The sequence below is a fragment of the Drosophila teissieri genome, chromosome 2L (genome assembly GCF_016746235.2).
Source record: "Drosophila teissieri strain GT53w chromosome 2L, Prin_Dtei_1.1, whole genome shotgun sequence".
Classification (NCBI taxonomy): Eukaryota; Metazoa; Arthropoda; class Insecta; order Diptera; family Drosophilidae; genus Drosophila; species Drosophila teissieri.
The window spans coordinates 3,973,522-3,995,375 of NC_053029.1; the positions used below are offsets into that span (position 1 = coordinate 3,973,522).

The 21,854-nt window shown below is 42.6% G+C and overlaps 1 protein-coding gene across 7 annotated transcripts in view; it reads right to left on the minus strand.

Moving 5' to 3' along the window:
- Positions 1 to 3,091: 3,091 nt before the first annotated feature.
- LOC122619406 (protein cappuccino) overlaps positions 3,092 to 21,854 on the minus strand; it is a 30,141-nt gene continuing 11,378 nt past the window's right edge. The window contains exons 1-8 of one of the 7 annotated variants that reach the window (XM_043796339.1): positions 19,852 to 20,437; positions 17,315 to 17,884; positions 14,427 to 14,915; positions 9,382 to 9,554; positions 4,881 to 5,730; positions 3,814 to 4,821; positions 3,446 to 3,749; positions 3,092 to 3,363 (exon numbers count right to left, since the gene is read on the minus strand). In XM_043796339.1, the coding sequence (XP_043652274.1) occupies positions 3,246 to 3,363; positions 3,446 to 3,749; positions 3,814 to 4,821; positions 4,881 to 5,730; positions 9,382 to 9,554; positions 14,427 to 14,915; positions 17,315 to 17,884; positions 19,852 to 20,251 (3,912 nt within the window). In that variant the 5' untranslated portion in view covers positions 20,252 to 20,437 and the 3' untranslated portion in view covers positions 3,092 to 3,245. Of the gene's footprint in view, positions 3,364 to 3,445; positions 3,750 to 3,813; positions 4,822 to 4,880; positions 5,731 to 9,381; positions 9,555 to 10,176; positions 10,532 to 14,426; positions 14,916 to 17,314; positions 17,885 to 19,851; positions 20,438 to 21,854 lie in introns of those variants that run through there. The other 6 variants (XM_043796330.1, XM_043796356.1, XM_043796348.1 and 3 more) reach the window with 6 other exon arrangements.

Genomic DNA, 21,854 nt, shown 5'->3' on the forward strand with positions numbered 1-21,854 from the left:
TGATAACGAGAAATTGTAACCTTTTCTGGAATATCGGTAGAAATTGCAGAACAAATAATAAAATGAAAAAAATTAAAATCTTGGGTGTAAGCTTTGGGCGGTTTATGGGCGTGGCAACATGGGTCAACAAACTTGCGCTGCGTCTATGTCTCTGGAATCTGCATGATTTCATTGATTAGCCAAGTGATTTCGTAGCAAATGAGAGCTCTAGACTGACCCAGAAACTGACCTTAAGTTCCCAGTGAATTTATCCGGTAAAATTCCAGCTTTTGTGTGCTTTTTGGTAGTGAGTATTTCGTTCAATCGGTTCGACCAGCAGATAGTCGACTCGTTTTACCCACATGGTGATTGCGAAATTTGGTGGGCGTCGAAACTGAAAGGTTAGAAAGATCAATGTCTCGCACATGCTTGCTGATTGTACTTGCTGTTCTATATACAATCTTAGATGGATTTCTTCAAAGAAAGTTTAGTTTATATACAATTAACCATCCGAAAGTTGAATGTTATCAAGTGCGCCCGTTGATGTACAGAAGCAAGTGTCAAAGGTACTGAACATAGTTGATAAGACGCCTATAAAAGAAGGTTTCCGCACCTTAAAGCTTCAGTTCTATCGTGAAGCTACTCTTACTCACAATCGCAGCTGAAAATTGTGCCAAATATGTTCAAGCTGGGAGTCCTTTTGTTCTGCGTTCTTATTGTTGGCGATCGTATTGGGTCTCTGACAGGAAATGCAATTCCTCCGGTTACCACAGATCAGATACAAGTTCAGCTGACCGCTCTGCAGGATTCCTTGAAAACTATCTCGGAGGACATCAAGGAGAGACTGGTCCGGATTGAAAATGGTCAGGCAGCAATCGGAGAAACTGTGAACAGCATAAAGAGCTCACTGGAACCAAAGACCATCCGTATGGAGCCTTTCAAAGTGCCCGACTTAAGCCAGGTTGGAAGTCCAGGATTCGATTTCGATTCTATTTTTGAGACTCCGAAGCGAAATGAATCAAAACCAATTTAAATAAAACAAGTGACAATGCTATACTCGAGTTCCCCGACTATTAGATACCCATTACTCATGTAGTAGTAGAGCTTAAGAGAAATTGTAACATTTCTGGAATATCGGTAAAAAAAAGTAAAAAATAAAATAAAATAAGAAACAAAAAATACAAATTTGGGTGTTAGATTTGGGCGGTTTGTGGGCGTTGAAGTGGGCGCAGCAACATGGATCAGGGCGATTTCATTGATTAGCTAAGTGATTTCGTTGCAAGTGAGAGCACTAGTCTGACCCAGAAACTTATTGTTGAGATCAAAGATCTGAGGTTTCCAACTTTCAAAACAACATGTTGTTGCGTTACAGACTCCTCGAATTCCGCCTGGAAGACAATGCAGGATATCCCCTCTTTGGCCATGGAAATCAACGATATGTTCAGGAGGATCGAGCGGAATCTCTCCGCCGGCTGCCTCCTTGATCCTCTGCAGCTCATCCTCTGAAGCCTGAAGGTTACTCATGTGCTGCAGTGCCTCCAAACTGACCACCGATGTGTCTATGTGGTATATGCTATATGCTCGATTTCGCTGGACGGCACATGCAGACTTCGCCAGATAATGTCCACATTTCGGGATTTCTCGGGATTGATAACCTTGATATTTGTGTACTCCTTTATGTGTTCGGAGTGAGTATTTTGTCTCGGCTTTGACCTCATAGAGCCCTCTTCAATAAGCTAATAGCCTCGTTTTACACACATGCTCTTGCGAAATTTGGTGGGCGCCGAAACTGAAAGGTTAGAAAGATTAATGTCTCAAGATTATACCTTCTGTATATAGAATACAATCTTTACATGGAATTCCCTTGTCTTTCTTCAAAACTATGGTTTGATTTATAAACAATTAACCATCCGAAAGTTGAATGTTATCAAGTGCGCCCGTTGATTCACAGAAGCAAGTGTCAAAGGTACTGAACATAGTTGATAAGACGCCTATAAAAGAAGGCTTCAGCACCTTAAAGCTTCAGTTCTATCGTGAAGCTACTCTTACTCACAATCGCAGCTCAAAAGTGTGCCAAATATGTTCAAGCTGGGAGTCGTTTTGTTCTGCGTTCTAATTGTTGGCGATTGTATTGGATTTTCGACAGGAAATCCAATTCCTGCGGGCTCTACAGATCAGATACAAGATCAGATAGAAGATGAGCCGACTGCTCTGAGGGCGGCTACGCCTGAAGATTATTGGAGAATGGGCTGGATATGGACAGTGTGGGATGAAATTGGCAGCACTGACAGGAAGTGCTCACAGGTCGAAAAGAAGGCGGAAAGGATCGAAATAGACGGGGATAAGATTACAAGAATTCAGTTGACTCGCCGTTGACCGACTACATCAGGTAGTGGAAGTGCTAACGAGAAATTTTAACATTTTCTGGAATATCGGTAGAAATTGCAGAAAAAATAAAATGAAAAAAAAATTAAAAATTTGGGCGTGTTATTTTTGGGCTGTTGGTGGGCGTGGCAAAAAGTCTTTTTGCTAATCGATAGAAATTTACAAAACATAAAATGAAAAATACAAAAATTTCAAAACATTTTTCCAAATGTTAGCTTTTAAAGAAAGACGGATCCCAACAAATAAAACGAAAAACTAATGGCTAAAGAGAAAAATTCTCACGATTGTTTTATTAACAAATTCGATGCGACTGATGATTGGCCCGGACATCAGGAAACTGTCTGGCTCGGCTTTCATATCGGAACCATGGGAAAGAAACAAAGTGTCTCGCTTCTTATCGCTATTGATCCTGATCAAGAACTTTCAACCGTGTGATTCCCACTACTTTATTCTCCGCTCACTCTGGAAACTCTCCACCACAGTCTCCACCTTGTGGAGACTGTTTCCGCGGCTGTTACTATCGATAGGAATGTTCAGCGATAAGTCGACGAGCGATGCCGATAACACTGAAAAACAGTGCTGTACAATTATTCGCAGAGTTAGCAATTGCAATTTTGAATAAAGTGCCAAAAGTTTGTGAATTATATCCGTCGCGAAACGATTTGCACTAAATGAAGTGCACTTCCCACGCTCTAGTAAGAGCGCAACGACAAAAGCAAGAGCACAATTTATTTGTAGAGCCACAACGCGTGTATTTAAAGTGTTTATACAATTTTGTAACTTAACAATTAGTGGAGCATACATCCATATAACGGGAAATTTGCTGAGCAATCGTGTAATAAAAAGCAACTAGAAATACAAAATATATTCAATCGAAACAACTAGTTCTTGCTGCGCCTCATCAGCATGCGCTCCTTGAGGGAAATCCGTCCGGACTTTTCCACCTTGGTGGAAACGTTGCGACGCGACTCAATTTGGGCCTGCTTCGACTTCTTCATTCTGCAAATGTGTAAACACCGACGAAAATCATGTAAGTCATGTAAATTAAAGTAAGTAGTAGTAGCATTATGCAATTCCTTACAATTCATTCAAGAGACTGGTGATCTCCTTCTTCCAAATATCCTTGAAATCATTGGTGAAATTCGTCCAGTACTCGAAGAACTGGTCCGGCGTACACTGGGCCAAAATGAGGGTGCAGGCTTTGGGTGAGAAGTGATAGAAGCGCATGGTCTCCAGGAAGAGCTCGCGGCACTCCTCGAGAGATTGATGCAGCTTCGCCATGGACTTGTCCGCCCCCTCCACGAATTCCTCCATTTTGGACTTGAATGGCTCCATGATCTCCGGACGGGAGGCGGCCAAAACTTTGGCCGTAGTCCTCTTGCAACCTGAAGTGGGATTAGTCATGGATTAGTTTATCGATTTCGTTGCAAATGCGCACTCTAGACTGACCCAGAAACTTCTTGTTGAGATCGAAGATCTGCTGCTGCACCTCCTCGAAATCCATTTGGGCGGCTCTTTCGACGTCCGCTGGTTCTGGGATCGGCAAGCGGATTTCCAGCGGATGCACTCCCTCCTTTCTCCGCTGCGCAATGTAGGTGCGCACAATGAAGTGGAGCAAGGTGGTGTGCGATTCCTTGGACTTGACGTCCTTAAGCTTGCCCAGAATATCCAGATTGAAGCCATCTGCTTGTCCCCGCTGCCGATTGCCTCCGTTCATATAGTTGCCCAGGGTTAGGATAATGGAGAAGACCAGCTTCAAATCCTCACTTTCGATCAGTTGCTGCGATAGCTGGGAAACGGTTTCCAGCTTTCGAACCAACAGCGTTACAGACTCCTCGAATTCCGCCTGGAAAACAATGCAGGATATCCTCTCGCTGGCCATGGAAATCAGTGAAATGTCCAGGAGGAACTGTTCGGGATGATCGAGCGGAATCTCTCCGCCGGCTGCCTCCTTGATCCTCTGCAGCTCATCCTCTGTCGCCTGAATGTTACTCATGTGCTGCAGTGCCTCCAAACTGACCACCGATGTGTCTATGTGGTATATAGCATGCTCGATTTCGCTGGACGGCACATGCAGACTGCGCCAGATAATGCCCACATTTCGGGACCTCTCGGGATCGAGAACCTTGATCGACTTGGCGCGCTTGACCTTCAGTTCCTTGGGCTTGCTAACGGGCGCGATTGCTTGGCGGGAAAAGAGCTCCGTGAACTCATCGATATTATCGAGTGGCGTTTCCTCGATCTCCGTCCAGATCTCCTTGGTGGCCGACGCAGTGGGCGGGGCATCTGCACCACTTGCAGCCGGTGGTTCATCGGGTGAGCTGCCGCTGTTCTCCGTGCTGTCCGTGGAATTGGCCACCGATGGGGGGCGTGGCACAGGCGGAGCACTCGTCACTATCCGCGTCCAATATAATGGACGCATTGGCTTCGGCGGGTTAACTGCACTCTTGCGCATGGCTAAAAATAATATTATTTATTTTATATATATTTGTAGTATTATTTTTCGGTGCACTCACTATTTGTGCGATGGAACCAGTTGCCCTCGGCGGGATCGGGCAGTGGAGCGGGTGAGATCGGCGTCTTAGAGGGTGATGCACTCATGGGCGGTGGTGGAGGCGGTATTGCGCCACCTCCTTCAGATGCAGGTGCAGGTGGAGGCGGTGGCGGGGCGGTACCGCTGCCTGGAGGAGGGGGTGGCGGAGGTGGCGGTGCTCCATAGTTGGCCAGTGGCGGCGGAGGAGGTGGTGGTGGCGGAGCGGGTGCAACAAAGGCGGGCGGCGGCGGGGGGGGGGGGGGAGGGGGCGGGGCAGAGGCATGTGGTTTGTTCTCATTGTCCTTTGCACTTTCGTTATCGGAAATTTGCGTCGTGGATTGCCCGCACTTGCAGGTGCCCACGCAGTCCTCGCTTTCCGTTTGAGTTTCCGCATCCGTGAAACTCTTCACAGCGCCCTCCACTCCGGACTTGTTGTATTCATAAACTGTCGCCTCACTGGCATTCAGCAGTTCCGTGAGATTCACACATCGCTTCGATGGACGACGTGGTGGTTCATCCACGCTGCTCAGCAGCTCATTGACCACCGCATGCACTTCGGCCAACGTTGAGCAGTTGAGCAGACGCTTCTTGAGGATCTGCTGCAGGGTTTTCTGATTGTCCGACGTGGTGGTTGTGGATGCAGTGGCAAGGGTTGCCAAAGATCCTGCCATCACACCTCCACCCAGGGACGCCAGGGAACCGGACTCCAGCGCTCGAATTCCGGATGGTGTGCTGGAGAATGGCCATGCCGCCACTTTGTCCAGTTTTCCGGGGGTCAGGGGCAATGAGGTTGTCGGCTGCTCCGTGTGCGTCCATTGGTACATTTCATAGGGCTGGAGATTGAAAAAGAAGCTATTATTAATATTAAGCAACTCAAATAAGACAATTTTCAGAAAATATCAATTTGATTGTGTACTTTAATAGCAAGCATTTTACACTCTGTATTCCCCACACATACATCCAATAATTTCTAATTGCCTGTCAAGTGGGATGGAAAATAAAAGAGAGAGACGACTGCAAGCACGGAGAAAGAGACGGCAAGTGGTCTCGAGTGTGCGACAAGCGAGAAAACTTAAAAGCACCTAAGTTGGCCTAAGTTCGCTTTATTTTCTGTCATGCTCCTGTTTTTTCTGTGCATGCAGGACTTCTTTGATTTTGATTGTGACTTCTCAGTCCCACTGCGGGAATCGTCTTTTCTTGTTGTCAAGTCTTCAAGCGAAATAGCGCAGGAACACAAGGAACTAACATTTGCCAACATTATACGAACAACTTGTGCAATGTTTGTAGAGTAAATATAGGTAAAGAGCATTTTAAAATAATCTTCTACTTATATTTTAAGTGTTTCTCAGAATAACCCCCAAATATTAATAATAACTTTGCAAAACAAGTTCAATTAATATAGCAATTTAATTATGCTTAAGCAGAGTCATAGATACGCACTCACACTTGCAGGCTCTCACGTGCTAATCAATCAAAGATCTGAGAACTTGACAAATGCAAATGAAGTGCAACATCCTGTCCCGACACTACATCCGATATACCCTGTAAGCAGTTTATCCATAAGGAGTGGGTGGGCCCGTGGCAAGTTTATCGCACTTTGCACCATTTGTGCCCAAGTGTTTGCCAGCGATTTGCATGTTGTTTGCACATTTTAAAGAACCAAGCCACCAACCAAGCAACTGAAGTGCAACCCCACATCCCTAAAACTAAAAAAATGGATAAAAACCCAAAACCTAACCATAAGAAGCCACATGAAGGTGGGGATAAGTACGCAAAGTGCAGAGTGCAAGGGATATTTTTTGTATTAGTTGACCGAAAATTAGAAAATGTTTTTGGTTGTCGCATATTCCCAGGTGACCCAATAACTAAAAGATTTGCTATGTTTGCCACATGAAATAAGCTACAAAACCATGCTTGTATGCTAGGGTTTGAAGAGGATTACACAAAATAACAATAAAAAGTTATTTACTTGGTTTAAGCACTTAATAAGAGATTATAACACAATTTCGGCCTGTGATACAGTTCGGTTGTTTCCCAATTCCCACTTAATTACCAACAACATCATCATCGATTCTATGCACCCTAATCCCATCAGCCACATTCTACATCCAGTATTATATATACACATGTTATATAAAGATATAACTAATATATATATAGAAACAATCCAACACGCGTACGCACACTCGCAAACTAACAAACCAATAGACACAAGCTCTCAGTAGTTACATTGCACATTCAAATCCAGTTTGCTCATTTCTGCATCAAAGTTTGGTTTGTTCCGGCTGAACCTAAAGAATAATACCCGTCGATTGGAATGGGAAAAACTTTCGACTGCGAGCAATAAAAACGCACAAACTTTCAATGAGCTGCAGCAACAATAGCACGGGAAAACAGAAGGGACTGTGGCACAACAACAAAAAATGTATCTAAGGGTACAGTAATCATAGCGAAATGAAAAAATCCACAAAGTTTAGAACGGATTAAGAAACTATTTAAAAATAAATGTAAATGCATAAAGCATTCGATTTGGAAACGAAGTCTCTGATCCAAGAACGTTCTAATTAATGTTAACAAGTTTCTAAGCTCACATAGCGATATAGTACTGTACAAGCAAAGTTAAAGTCGAACATCGAACCTTTGACACAGCCTTTCCCCCCTCTTTTGCTCCCTGGAGAGCTGGCCTATTGCCCAAAAAGTTCGAACAAATTCCAGAGACATCGGAGACGTCGTTAGACATACAAGTATACTGATATATAAATATATCTAGTTGGCAGCCAGTTGAAGAAATTCGTGATATCATAATCTTGAGCTCAAGTATCATCACATAGAAAATCACTTAACGGTGTCGTCTGCCGCCCTCATCATCCCCGCCCATTTTCGCCGCCCACATTTTTGGCTATATGTGTTTGTGCTATCTTGTGTTTGGGCCTCTCAGGGATTTGAGGTTAAGCTGCTGTGGCTAAAACTTTTGGCCTAAACTAATTTGAGGGCTATATCTAGTGCTTCATTATTTGCGGTGGCTTTTGGTTGTTGTACGTTCTTGGTTCTTGGTTGTTCGCCGGTTGTTGTTGTAGTTGTTGTCGTTGTTTCTGTTGTTTCTGTTGTTCCTGCTGTCGCCTGTCTAATAACACTTAACTGGGTCTCGGTTTACAGGCCTCGAAATGGAAATGGGGCCAGCTTCTTGGGCCTCTTTTTACTGGGCAATTAAAGCCTTCCGCCTTTTTCCCAAACTGCTTGTTTATTTAGCTTTCTGGTCAAGAGCAGTGCTAAATGCTAAATGGTAAATGGGTAATGGTAAATGGTAAATGGCCGGCTAAACTATGCCCGATGATATAGCCAACTATTATGGAGTCCATTAGGCCCGGCAGATGAAGATGACCATCGCCAGATGGTTGCCAAAGAGTTGGACAAGAACGAGTGGATAAAAAGGAAACTGGTAGAATTACTAGCGCAATATTATAGGGCTCGCATTTCACAATACACTTGGAAAAATGTCGCCAGCGTATTATATATAATACTGAATTATCTCGATTCAGATTGCAGCATTTTCTTGCAGTGCGCAGTTTTGGTTTCATAATTTCGCATGCAGCAAAACAACAAAATCAACAGCGAAAGCGTAAAATTGTTAATGCTGGCAAAGAGAACTTGGCTTTTGATAGTTGACGGCTGCCGACTGTAAAGTTTTAACAAGTTCTGACACTTGCAGGCTGGGGCGCATTGGGGGCGTGGCCGGGTGGAGATGGACAACCGCTGTAGCTCGGTTAAATGAAAGTGCACCGAAGGCCTGCTCTTGCCTTTTATTTTATTTCTTCGGTTTTTTTTTGCAATGGAATTGCTAATTTCCGGGCACAACTTTGCGGTTCAGTTTTGCACAACTTTTCGCAGCAACTTCGACGAGCCAGCGACGAGTTGGACAACGCTGCGTATGAGTAACATTATGCAGAAAGGCCATAAGTTGAAGGTCCCAGCGCCCAATAGGCCTCGGGTCAAATCCGGACCATCAGAGCATCGATGCACTGACCAGAATTAGCCACTATTAGGCTGTCAGATTAACAAACTTTAAATTTTAACAGAAATTCATGTTAAAGTAGGGCTACAAAAAAGTATACTGCCCAGATACAAAATGTATCAAGCATGAGCTCAGTTGATAAGGATTGCATTAGGATTTCTAACATTTTAAGACATTGTTTTTGCATAGTTTTTCTTTCAGTGTCGCAGCGACAGTCATTATCAATAGTTTTTCCTGAAACGCTAATGACTTGAAAGTTAGTTTAGCCGCCCCCTTGATCTGCTAACCCTTCGGCCGGATTATCCATCCTTTTTTCGTAGTTACAAACCCGCCGTCCAACGCGCAGTCATCATTTCCGGCCAAGCCGTGGCAACTTCCGCCCTGTTAGCACCCTTTAGTTAGGAACTAGGAGCCACCTCCCTACAGAGATGACCAATTTCCGGGGAATAAAAGTGCAGTGCATTGAACTCACGCTAAATCCGCACTCCAAGTGCTCATTGGAGATCTGCTTGAGGACGCCGACATATTTGAGATTATTGCAGAACTGCAGCGCTAGAGTATTAAATAATTCCAGATTGCCGTCAATTGTGGAACTCTTCGGATTGCTCTGCATCGTTGAGATTAGCCATTTTATCAGCATTTGACCTGAAAAAAACAAAAAAGAAAAAACAGTTGTAACTGAATGAAATAACTTTGATTACAGCTGGTACACTTATTCACTCGTTTTCTCCTAAGCCCGTAACCAAAAATAAAAGAAAACTCGAAGCCCCTAACCAATGAGATTTATGGGTAGGAGACGCTTTGGGGTGAAGTAACTCCCAAGCGGAGAACCCCAAAAAATGTGGAATAAATAATTTTCTGGCGAAAATGCCAGACAACAAACTGAACGGAAAAGATTCCCTATCGACGTGGACACTGAACAGATACTCTACGATTTTGCTTGTCAAAAAATATCTTCACTTATTTAACATATATACTTGTCTATCTCAAAAATCAATTTAATCGTATGTTTTGATCATATGTTATAAAGTCGTGTGACTAACGTCGTGATAAGATAAGTGACTTAAAAAGAGTTGCCATTCAAACGATGCACTTGGTTACTGTTTAATAACTGCAAGTTAACGATTTTAAGAACTAAAAATATGTAAAATATTTAGGTGCCTAATAGATTTTCGTATAACAAAGGGACCTTCTACTCGAAAAACAGAAAACCAAACACAAACTTTCTGAGGCCAAACAACAAAAGTGCGAGAAAAGTAAAACTTACGCTGGCTGTCAGCGTGTGAGTGGGTAACAGTTTGCAAAAGCAGCAGGAGCAGATGTTTTGGGTCAGAGGTCGAGATCTCGAGCAGGTCAATGCGCATCCGTCGGATGCGTAGGCTAATTCCTGCGACATCAGGTGGCTCCTGCTCCCTCACTGCTTTTCCCCGGGAAAATCGAGTTTTCTGCGCCCGCCGGGCGGCCAATGACATTAGATGGAGATAATGCGGCGGGAGATTGGGAACATCCTCCTGGGAATTCCATCGTCCTTCCAATGCAAATTCGCATTCTTTCGTTGGCTGCTTGGCCAGCAGAGAACACCAAACGTTGCTCAAAACACTGGACATATATGTATGTATTATCTTTCGGGACAAAATAGCTAGGTACAACTTTCTTCGTCTAAAATCAACCTTAAACTGCCTACGCGAATTCAACGCCGTGTTTTGTGATTAGCGCAAAAAAATTGAAAGGTTGTTAACTTATCAACATTATGAACGCCTTGAACATGACAACTGCGGCACTCTCAGCAATCAGCACACTGAACAAAAACTATAAATATGATTCACAAAGCTAACTAGAAATAGGAATTCAAATTCATATCTACTTCCTTACTTCACTTCTTAATTTCACTTACATATTTAGTTCAAATATCGATTATATTGTTAATATATTTGGCAAAAGTAATGCGAGTAATTAAGTTTACTTTAATATTTTCGGTGTATTGATAAGACTGCAGTTCTATAGAGAGACCACTAGACAAATAATGTGATACTAGTTGGCCCTGTGAAGGTCGCTGGTTTAATCAGTCACGGTTCTTTTTTTAAAAGTGTGTCGTTTTTAAAAAAGAGAGCGATTTCGATTGAATCACTGTGTCTAAATTTACGCATTTCGCAAAATTAGGAGCACGTCACTTTGTACCCATTCAAGTTGGTCATTGTTTTGGTTAATCATCTAGGTTCAATTTCCACTAAAAAATTGAACTGATTCCAACAAGTACTCACTTGGCACAATTCTATAATTGTTTTGGTTTTTTCAATGGCCTTATCTTTTAATAGCTCTTACCGCTGCTGAAGTGCTGCTTTGTTTGAGACCGCAGATAGCAAATAAAAGCTGACTGATAATAATAAACTATTTAAAAATTAGATTCAAACGTATTAAAATGATCACAGGACGTATGTACAGCCGCATGTCAAGTTGATGCAGTGTATTGTCATTTCGATGCCGATGATGGCATCGTCCTGTGGGGCAAACCAGAAGGAAGTGCCAGATTAGCTGGTCACCGGAGCTGGAGCTGGAGCGGGAGCTGGATCTGTGCTCCATCCTCATCAGCAGGAGGTATCTGTGTGGTGGCCGTTTCTGTTGTTCCTGCTCTAAATGTCGTTGTTTTCTATTGTTGTTGAGCTTGGCCTTTATTGCTGGCACCATAGCGGCGTTGTGGCAAACGGGTTTCCAGTTTTGATGAAAACTGCGCCACCGACGATGCTCAACAAATTTGCATAACTGCTTGCCAGGCAAATGCAACACCCATACACCGAAAAAAAACGCTTGCAATTGATTTATTTTGTCATTTATAAATCATTTTACTTCTTATTTGCACGACTAACTCTATGTTGTTTCATATATTCTTTACTCATTTTCGAGTTTTAGTGAATCATTCTGGAATATATTTGAATTTTTTTGCTGTGTAAGGTGTTGGTGGCAGCTGGGGGCGGGTTAGAAGTGGGTGGCGCGATGGGTAGCAGCGGTTTTTGGCGCCTCACGCATGCATGCGTTGCATTCATCAACGGCAGAGTGGCGCTCGCTTCTTCATTCCGACAAACAAAACGGATGAGAACGTAACGATGCCAGAAAACCACAGGGCAGAACCCGAAATGAAGCATTGAGGATGCCACATGGGATGGGTTAAAGCGACTCCAAGGCTACCTAGGTATAACATTAGTTGGGACAGGGGTTAACCATCTAGGAAACCTCTTCCTAAAGTACGAACTTTCAGCTTCGATTTCTAAAAGCAAACCCTGCAAACATAAAAACTACCGAAAAAAACTATTAATTAACGTTATTTAAAAATCCCTCGACAGTATTCCGCGTATTACAAGGTATTTAGAGTACCAAAAAGTGAGCCAAAATATTGTTTCATTACGCCTTGGGCGAAAACATTGTTGTCTATACTAGGTGGCAGGAAAGCTCCTTAAAGTTGCCTTTCGCCATCGCATCCCAGTGGTGTCCCATCCCCCCATCCCGGCCAGAATCACTTCATCCGAGCGAAGCTGGCGAACGTGATGTTGTCGGGCATATAAATCAGATTTTTGGTCCAAGAGCGGTGCCGGACGTTGCCTGATGAAAAGTCGCGACAAACAGCTTCTGCAGTTATCTCCCGTCCATCCCGAATTTTCCCGGTCCATCCCATCTTTCCGAAAGCCACGAAGAATTGATGGCCACTTCAGAGACAATGACGTCGACGCTGAAATCGCGAAAAGCAAGAGCTGCACAGAGCAAAATTTGTTGCAGGTTGCAAAGTGCTAAATTCAAGTTTTTGCAGTTAAGCAATACATTTAATTTGTGAATAAATACTTTAAAAATATGTATCAAGCTAAGTAGTTTGATATGAAGCATTGCTTGCGATAATTTCGCTCTGTGCAACAAATTGCGTGACCAGCCCCTCCCCCCCTTTGACCACCCATCCCGGTTTTTTCCAAACCCCCATGCTGCAGCTTCACTTCTTCTTCACTTTGCTTGTTTGCCCAGCGAGGCGTTAAAATGTTTGTTTGCATTAATTTGCAGCAGACGACAACGGGCGTTGTGGATGCGGATGATGATGATGATGGCGATGGCGAGGGATCAGGATCCCCGGGTGCCGAAAAGCGGGAAGGCTGACAACGATGAGCTTACCAATTAGCGCCTTTTGTGCCACACAACACCCCCTCCCCCCCCTTGCACATCGATGGGCGTGGCATGTGTCAAAAACTGCGCCTCCAAAATGCCCGCGATGTGTTTGAAGCGAAAGTTTTCTGGCTTTTCACTTTGCCATTTAAGGGTGTGCGTAGGATTTTTGGAAATAGTTTCGACTGGAAATTCGCAGCCGGAATTCTCAAACTAATAACAATGTGAGACAAGAGTAATATTATGCACAGTAAATATACGAAATTAGGAACTTTTAGGAAAGAGTCATATTAATTACAGTATGTATACGAAGTGAAAACTTATGAACAAGCAGCATAATACATATTTAAACAACAGTATCGGTAACTTTTAGAAGGTATTTGGTTTTTTAAAAAGAATTCTTTTAAAAGATGTATCGTGAGGAATAGTTAAATTATTGAGCGACTACTGTACAGACGCAATTCCTTACATGTGCTGAAATTCCATAGATACTCAGTCTTGGGAGACGAATTTACAGCCATTCCACGAAAATATGCCACACATTTTCGGTGAGGCTGTGAGGCGGTGGCAACTAGAGTGGAATATAGAATATATATGCGTAGGCACTTCAAACACTTGCGAAAATGTTAACCTGTGCAAGTTTGGCCCCTCTCCTCTATTTACATACAAAATTTCCCAATTATGCAATCATTCAACTTGATTTGGCTTGCTTTTCTTGACTGATTTTCGGAGGGAAAATTGCAAGCAGGGCGGGTGCAAAAGTGTGCTGGAGCTGAAGCAGGCAAATTAATTGTTAACTTTAAGCAAACAACAAACGCAATCAAACGTGGAGCAGCGGCAGAAATAAAAAAAAAATTGAAAGGAAAGGAAAGGCAAGAAAAGAAAAACGGAAAGGGAAATAAAATTAAATGTTTCCCGAGAAACGACACAAAAGGCAAACAGTAAATGCGCAGAAATCGCAGGGGTTACCTTTATATTTCTACCGTCGAAATCCCTTGCCCACCCTTTATTTTTAGTTTTGCTCGATATTCCTGCCTTTGGCATCGCTTCACTGAAGTCACTCACTCAGCTCAAAAATCGACAGTTCTGGGTTAATACTCTAAAAGATGTTCCACGAACGAAATGAAAAGTAGCATAAACTAAAAATTGAATTGAACAAATTGCAGTAGGTTCTGGCAATGAACAAACTCATACTTATAAACCCACATACTTAAAGTTTTAATATTAAATTCTAAAGATATATCTGTGGATTTTTTACCGTCAGGTAATTGCAGGTATATTAAAATTACGATTTGTTTAAAAATCTTTGAAACTTCCGTTCTTAACCAACTCTTAACTTCAGAGTATTTAAGCACGAATATTTTTTGGCAAACTTACCTTCGAACTTTTCATATGCAGCGAAGCTTAACTTTTCCGGTACATAAGATGAGCCGCGTCGCGAACCAGCTCCCCCGGCCACGCCCCCCGCTCCGCCCACGGCGATTTCGGGGGGCGGGGGTGCCGGCGTCAGCGAGGAGGAACATGGAGTGGCCAAGAGGGTGGTATCGTCATTGGCGGGGCACAAATTCGGGGGATTCGAGCTATTATTGCCCGCCGAAGACTTCTCGACCGTGAAGCTGGCGACCTTCTTTAGCACATTGCTTGACAAAAGGGGCGTGGTGGGCGTGCCGAAGCCGGGGGGCGGCGGTGGGAGTGGCAGCGGCGCTGTGTCATCCTCAACATTTTCGGAGGCTGCAGAATTCGTTTGAGACTGCACAGGTGTTTGAGATGATTTAAACGAAATTATAACAGTTGATTGCGTTTCCAGCGACGTCGAGTTTGTTGTAGCGCCCAAAGGTCCTGCAGGTCCTGTAGCTCCGTTAGCTCCTGCAAAACGAATGAATGAATGACGAGGCAACGGCATTAGCTGGATAAATTTGTATAGAAATTCCCGCGCTGCTTAAATCAGTGAAAAATTGCGAATAAATGTATTCCTGGCAGCGCATAAGTCACTTCCCATAATTACTGGTTAAATTATAGAATGCTCGGCAAACATTTGCCAAACATTTATCATTCTTGCTGGCGGTGCGGGTAAATCGATGAAAACTCGGAATGCTCGGGCATTAAAAAAAATAAAAGTGGAAAGCTTAAAGAGTGTCTGCATTCATTTGAAATTAATACAATGAAATTTATGTTTGCTGTGCAAGGCAAACTCATCCCATCGAATATTAAATTTAATCTGGGACACTTAATACCTAATTACTAATTAAGCCTTTACTAATGACATATTTATCGAAGGGTTTTCTGTGTCTCGCTCATTAACAATCCTCCAGCTCTCAAAATATCCCCTGCATCCTGCCAATATAGAAATGATTTACATTCATTAAATCGAAATTCATGTTCGCAGCTTCGTAAAAATGTGCGCCTGGCCCGGCGCCCTAAAAATAAACATATAATTCTTCTAGTGCATTAAATCTTCGCAGGGATCCTTGATTTTGTGTAGCAAATTTTTATGGTCCCTCCACTCCGATTGAGTAGACCCTGTGGAGCCCTTATCACGGCCCATCATCATTGACTGTACACCCAAGTGGCTTGGGCCGCCCACCGTTTGGCCGCCTGCTCTTCGATTTGGCGGATAAGTCCCGCGTGCATCATTTTATATAACATGATTTAATTAAAATTTAAACATTCTTTTTTTTTGTATTTTTGGGAGGGAATTTTTGGTGCCTCCCTGTGGAGCCACAATGGGGAATCAACAGAGTCGGGGAAAAGGAAACTGAAGCTGCGCCTGAAGCGCCTGCTTCCGGCCAACATTTTGTAAACAATGAAGACGTGTTTGAAATTTTTAAGTTTTTACAAATGTTTTTTCGTGTTGGTGGGTAGTATTTTTTTTGTTTTATCCGGGGTATATATGGGTACGTTGTACCAGAGGGCCAGAAGGCCGGAAAAAGCAGCGAACCATGTTCGCTTTTGTTTATTTTTTGTTTATCGAGCTGAGCGAGTTGGGCCAACGCAATTAGGTGAATTTCGTGGCAGGGGGCGACGAATTCTGCGAGTTTCAGTGGCAATTATGTATTTAAAATATCATGTGGGGGCAGAGGAAAACGAGTCCTTGCATAAATGTGCCAATAATTACTTTCGGGTCCCTGCTTGTTTTTATTCAATCCTTTTTTTTTTTTGTTCAGCATTCTCTCGCGCTTTTTGTGTTTTAAAAGCGTCGCTGATCGGATCAGTTTGGAAAACAAAGAGTTGGTTGCGGAAAAGGGGAAAATGGAGTGGCTGCTACATGAGTTAATTAAAAAACTTTGCATTCAGGTCCAAGGGCTACACCTTGTAGCCTTGCGGTTTTCTTTTCTCCAAGGAACTTTCTAAATAAGTCAATTTTATAAAATATACTTCACATAGTAAGCCAAAATTCATACACTTAATAGAAAATTTTAATATTTTTTTGATTTTAAAGAAGTGTTTAGGCGTAGGCTCTTTTTTATTTGCTATCACCTCCCAAGGGGCAGAGGGTACTTCAATTTCGAGCGGGGCAACAAACACTCAAAACTACAGTTTGACAAGCACTTATGTGCGTCTCGTGTTTACCTTTGAAATTGGCGCACAGCCGGAATAAGCAACAATCTGCACAAAAAAAGGGACAAGCTTTTAGACAGGTCTCCTTCTTCCTTTTTTTTTGGGGCTCAAGCACCACTTTTTGTGTAGCACACATATGGCTACAAGTGGGACACAAAAAAGCTGGTAGATTGGCAATTTTAAAGGGTAGAAGTATAGGAGTTTATTTAAAGTTAATTTTGTACTTCTATTCCCTTGGCACTGCGATTATTGCATTTAGTAAATGAATGTGTAAGTGTTTCAATCAGATTTTACAAAACAATGTGCATTATCCAAAATCTTTAAATTGCATTAAACACTTTGTAAATTCTATCAATTGTTTCAAATTGACATCTTTTGTTGAAAATGGTTTTTATTTGCTTGCTGCCACGGTCGTTAAAATTAATTATTTCATGTCCTCGGGCCAAAAACACATGACAAACAAGAAGCTTTAATAAGAGCTTTATTTAAAGCAATTAGTTCAACTTCCTATTTACACATCATCACTGTTTTGTTTCCATAGAAATTAAATATGCAATAATTGCATTTTCGGATATTTTACTAATCAAAAGTGAACACCAAGTACTCTTTGCCTTAAGCCAGCTACCTACTATGTTAATATTTAAATTTGTTATTTTAAATATGGCCGAAATATCCATAGTTCCTCTTGAGCACCGATTGATCCTTACCTGTTTCATTGGGAGTGGATGATGTGGCACCTGGCGGTGTTTGGGTGACGGCGGCTGTGAATCGTGACGAAAGGTTCTGTAGCTCTACCTTTTTGGCTTTGGACACGTTGAAGAGCTCTCCATTTGCGAGGGGCGAACCCGAACCCACTGACCCCGTCTCCACTGCGCCAGGGGTCAGAGGTGATCCCGCGCCGCTGCCCAAAACTTGGGCCAACTTCTTGCCCAGCTGCAAAGCCATGAGTTCCTCGTCCGGCGAACTTTCCGCCGGGCTATTGGGTGCTACCAGAAGATCCGTATCGTGCAATATGGTGGCTCGATCCGCCTCCTCGACCTGCTGAAGATCATTGGCTATGCTGAGGTAGGTGACGCGAGTTAGGCTCAGGCAGGCCAACTTATCGGCTCGGCAGCGTTTCTGCAGCTCGAGCACTGCCTTTGCGGTATTTGGGGACAGGGTGTCCACCGACGTCACACTTATTTCGCTCAGTGGACGATCGCGTTTGGATTTTGAATTATGCTCCTTGGCAGCTGCATTTAAGTAGTGCTTCGATACGATCAGTTCGTCGACGGGATCTGTGAATAGGGAATCATTGCTTGAACAACTCGTGCACAAGGATCTCCGATCGTAGGGATAATGGTGATGGTTATCGTGGGCATTGCGAATATGGTGATGTTGATGATGATGATGTTGCCTTTGCCGCTGCTGCAGTTCCCGATTGCGGCGCTGGGTTAGGGTATCATTTGAGGCATAACAGCACTCATCGCTGCTGCAGTTGTGGTATTCTAGCGAATCGGTGCAATCCAAACTGACCACGTCGTCTTTACGTTCGGTTAGCAATTAAAAGTGTATGGTTAAATATAGAAATAGACAGACAATCGAGATAGAGAAACAGGCAGTTGTAGGAAGAGAAGTGGTTTGAAGGAAAAACGAAGGAACCAAAGAAAATTAAGGCAAATTAAATCAATCAGTCTACATAAGATGTTACTTAAAATATATACAAAATATGACTGATCATTCAGTTTTTTAAATGGGTATTAGAATGTCTTTCGATGAGCTCGCCGCATAAATATTTGCAATTAAATAAAACAGTCCGCCAACTGCGGCTCCAAATGATTTATGTGCCATTAAGCCGCGACGGCGATGGCTCATTCACGAAAATGCGACATGTGTAAGAAATAATAATTAAACAAAAGTAAATAAAAACAAGGCGCCACTGGAAGTCGAAAGAGAGCGCGTGGAATGGCAGAGAGAAATAGCTCAGAGAGAGGCGAACAACTGGAAAGCCGCAAAATTATGAAAATCTATATGGAAAATGGTCAAATAGAGAGAAAAATAGGGGGAAAAGGTGTGTGTCCGCTGCGGGGCAAATGAAAATGAAAATGAGAAAGGTTCGAGAAAATACCCCAAAAGGTAAACAAAGAAAATTATACACAGCAGAACCCAAAAAAAAAACTGGTTTTGCTCGCGGAGATGGGGGTTTCACAACCAAAAAAAAAAGGAAAATAAAAAGCGTTGGCGTCAGTTGCCTTCTCCCTTTCAAAAGTAAATTGTTTAATTTGTTGTCCATGAGCAATTGAGGCAAATTGAAAACAAAACAAAAGCCGAACTGGCAAGATGAGCCCCGATAACAAAGGAAAAGTTACTCCCCCTTTTCCCAGATCATAAAAGAGTAGGGAAGAACACCATGTAAACACCTGTAGATTGCTAATCTGGTCACTGGCAAGGCACTTTTCCTCAAGAAACAGGCACTTTTCACAGTTTTCACGCTTTTCCACACCGCACTTGTGTTTGCCCTTCTGTTCTATGTTTCTAACTTTCAACTTTTCTAATTTCCAGAGCGTTTTTCGAGTTAAACATGGACCAGCGATCTGCGCGGAAGCGAGTTCAAAGCGTTACTAACAACCAACTGGTTTGGAATTAAAACCCACTGGAAAGTCAAAAGCCGCATAGCAAGCGGGGAAAGAGAGCGAGCATGCAGAGAGAGAGAGAGAGAGAGAGAGAAGCGACAGAGAAATATATATATGTATATGCATATATATATGCTTTTTGTTGACGGTCTTAAGCTCGAGTTACATGGAACTAAAGCAGAGCAGAAACGTGAAAAAGATCACATGAGCTATGATCGACGACTAGAATACCTCGTTGATATAAGCAACAAATAACAAATATAGATTCCAAGTCGGAGATGCCTCTATAACTATTTAAGATGGAGATTGCTGTATAACTATTTAAGGTATGTGTTTTATATAATTTTACTAAAATTCCTATCATAATTATGCAAATAGAGATCGAAACATTAAGAAATTTCCTTTTTTTTTAAATTTTTTCCACTCTCTACATAAGCTATTTAACTGTTTGATTATTAGTAATATCATTGTTTAAAGCGAATTAAGAACTCATTTCTTTGTTTGCCTCGGATGAGGGTTACCATATTTCCATAAACCCAGCATATCCAGTATGTGGAATATTAAGAGTACTAATTAGCGAGGCAGCGACGTCGAGGGCAAAAATCGCGTGTTTTTTCCGGGAATGAGCTTACCCGCAACCACTGTAGCCGCTGGATTTGCCTCAGTTGTTTCGGTAAAGAGCTGCTCAATGAACGCACAGTGGTCATCGTTGGAAGTTTTCTCGCTTCGATTTTTTCTCGGTTTTGTTGGGGGTTTCGGTGGAGGTGGCGGGGCTATGCGTCGTTTTCGCGGCTGCTTGGTCATGGGGGGTATTTCCTGAGCGTTCTCCTCGTCACGCGATAAAATCCGCAGGGATTCCTCTTCACTGTGCTTAGTATTGTACTGAAGCGGTAGCTGACATAGTTGGCCCAAACTCAGACTGCAACGATCCTCACTTTCGACTTGAGGAGTTTGGAGCTGCCTTCGTAGCCGCGGTGGTTTCGCAGGCGCTTTACAAAAAACAAAGTCAGTTTGCATACTTTTGGTCTGCATTTTTCGTTGACATATGTATGTGGCTGCTAAACGTTCTTTAAACTAAACTAAACTGATATTCATTTTCTAAATTTATGTTTTATGCCTGAACTTGATCTAAAATCATTCTACACCACAAACATCGCACTTATGGTAATATTGCAATTTCGACGAATTTTGAATGGTTTTTAAAAATGACTATACAACCTGACAATTCCGATAAATGCTACTAGGGTTTCATTTTGTTTTAGTTTTAGTCAGGCGTTTTATTGAAGGTACACGAATGTACTTATTAATGCAATGGCATTTTGACTAATTTTACCAAATTAAGTGCCCCTACATTCGACATTCAGTTTAGTAAAATGCCATTAAGCGCTCCCAAAAGTATGCAAACGAATTTTCGCATCGAATGCTGGGGTACTTCAAACGCTCAATTATTGCAACATTAAAAACAAATTGTAAACAACATTAAGCAGTTGTTAAAACTACACACATAGACAGGCAGCAAGGCAGGGTGGATGAGTTAGTTTACAACTTTACATGGAAATGTACAAGCGAAACTAATAAAACTAATTGCCATAAATATTAGCGGCCAGCCACGTGCCATGCCGCACCAAACTTTTCCACCATAATGTGAACGGCCATACATGTGTGTGTGTTGGTATTATTGTTGTGTTTGTGTTGGTGGGTGGGGCAGTTTAATTGAGCACGTTGCCAAAACTCCGCCAAAGGCTGCAGTTTCCCCTCATCCTGCCACACAAAAAAAGGAGTCCTAAGCCAAAATTCAGCGAATAGATTTTCATGGTTTTCACATCTGCTCTGGGGTATTTGATTTCGTTTGCAGAGTTTGTGCATGTGATTTCTACAATCGTATTTATGTCACAAGCATATCATTTTCAGATATGTACAAACATAATCACCTTTGTATCTAAGCACCATTTTGGCAGCATTACATAACATAGTTTTTGCTAAGCAAGAAAGATGTTTTTGTTCAACAACAAAAATCAAAATTATTCGTTGTGTTTTTAGAACCAATTTGAATAATCTCGGCAGGTGCAGGGTACACATTGTGGTCGAAAGGAAAGGTTTGACAGTACTTTATTCCTTGATCCTTTTGCGATTTTCGGGGGGTTTCCTGCCACAATCTGCACCTACTTCAGGCGCTCTTTCTTGGCCCCATGAATTATGAATTTATGCATTGAAAAAGGCCCCAAAACAGATGGGTGCGTGCGAGTGAATGAAAGGGAGAAGCTCCACAGCTATACAGCTGTATATTCGCTCCTCGCTGAAAGGGAATTTTTGATATAGAGACCCCACCGGATCCTGATCCCCATACTTCCCCCCTCCCCACCCTCCTGCTTACATCAGCCTCGGCGCGGCACGTTTAGGATTTTTCGTTGATTTGATTTTAGGCTTTGCCCCGCTGCAATGGCAAAAAGCTTCTTGCAACCGGGGGGCGCTGAAGGAGGTGGTTTTGATGGAGCATCTCTTCTCCACTCTGAATTGCTTTTTGATATGCGCCTCAGCCTTGAACGCGATTTTCGCATTTTTGTAAATGCTCGCGAAAAACAGAAGCCAGCCAAATAGTGCATCGAAAACGGTTGGTAAGTTATTTTGCCTCAAA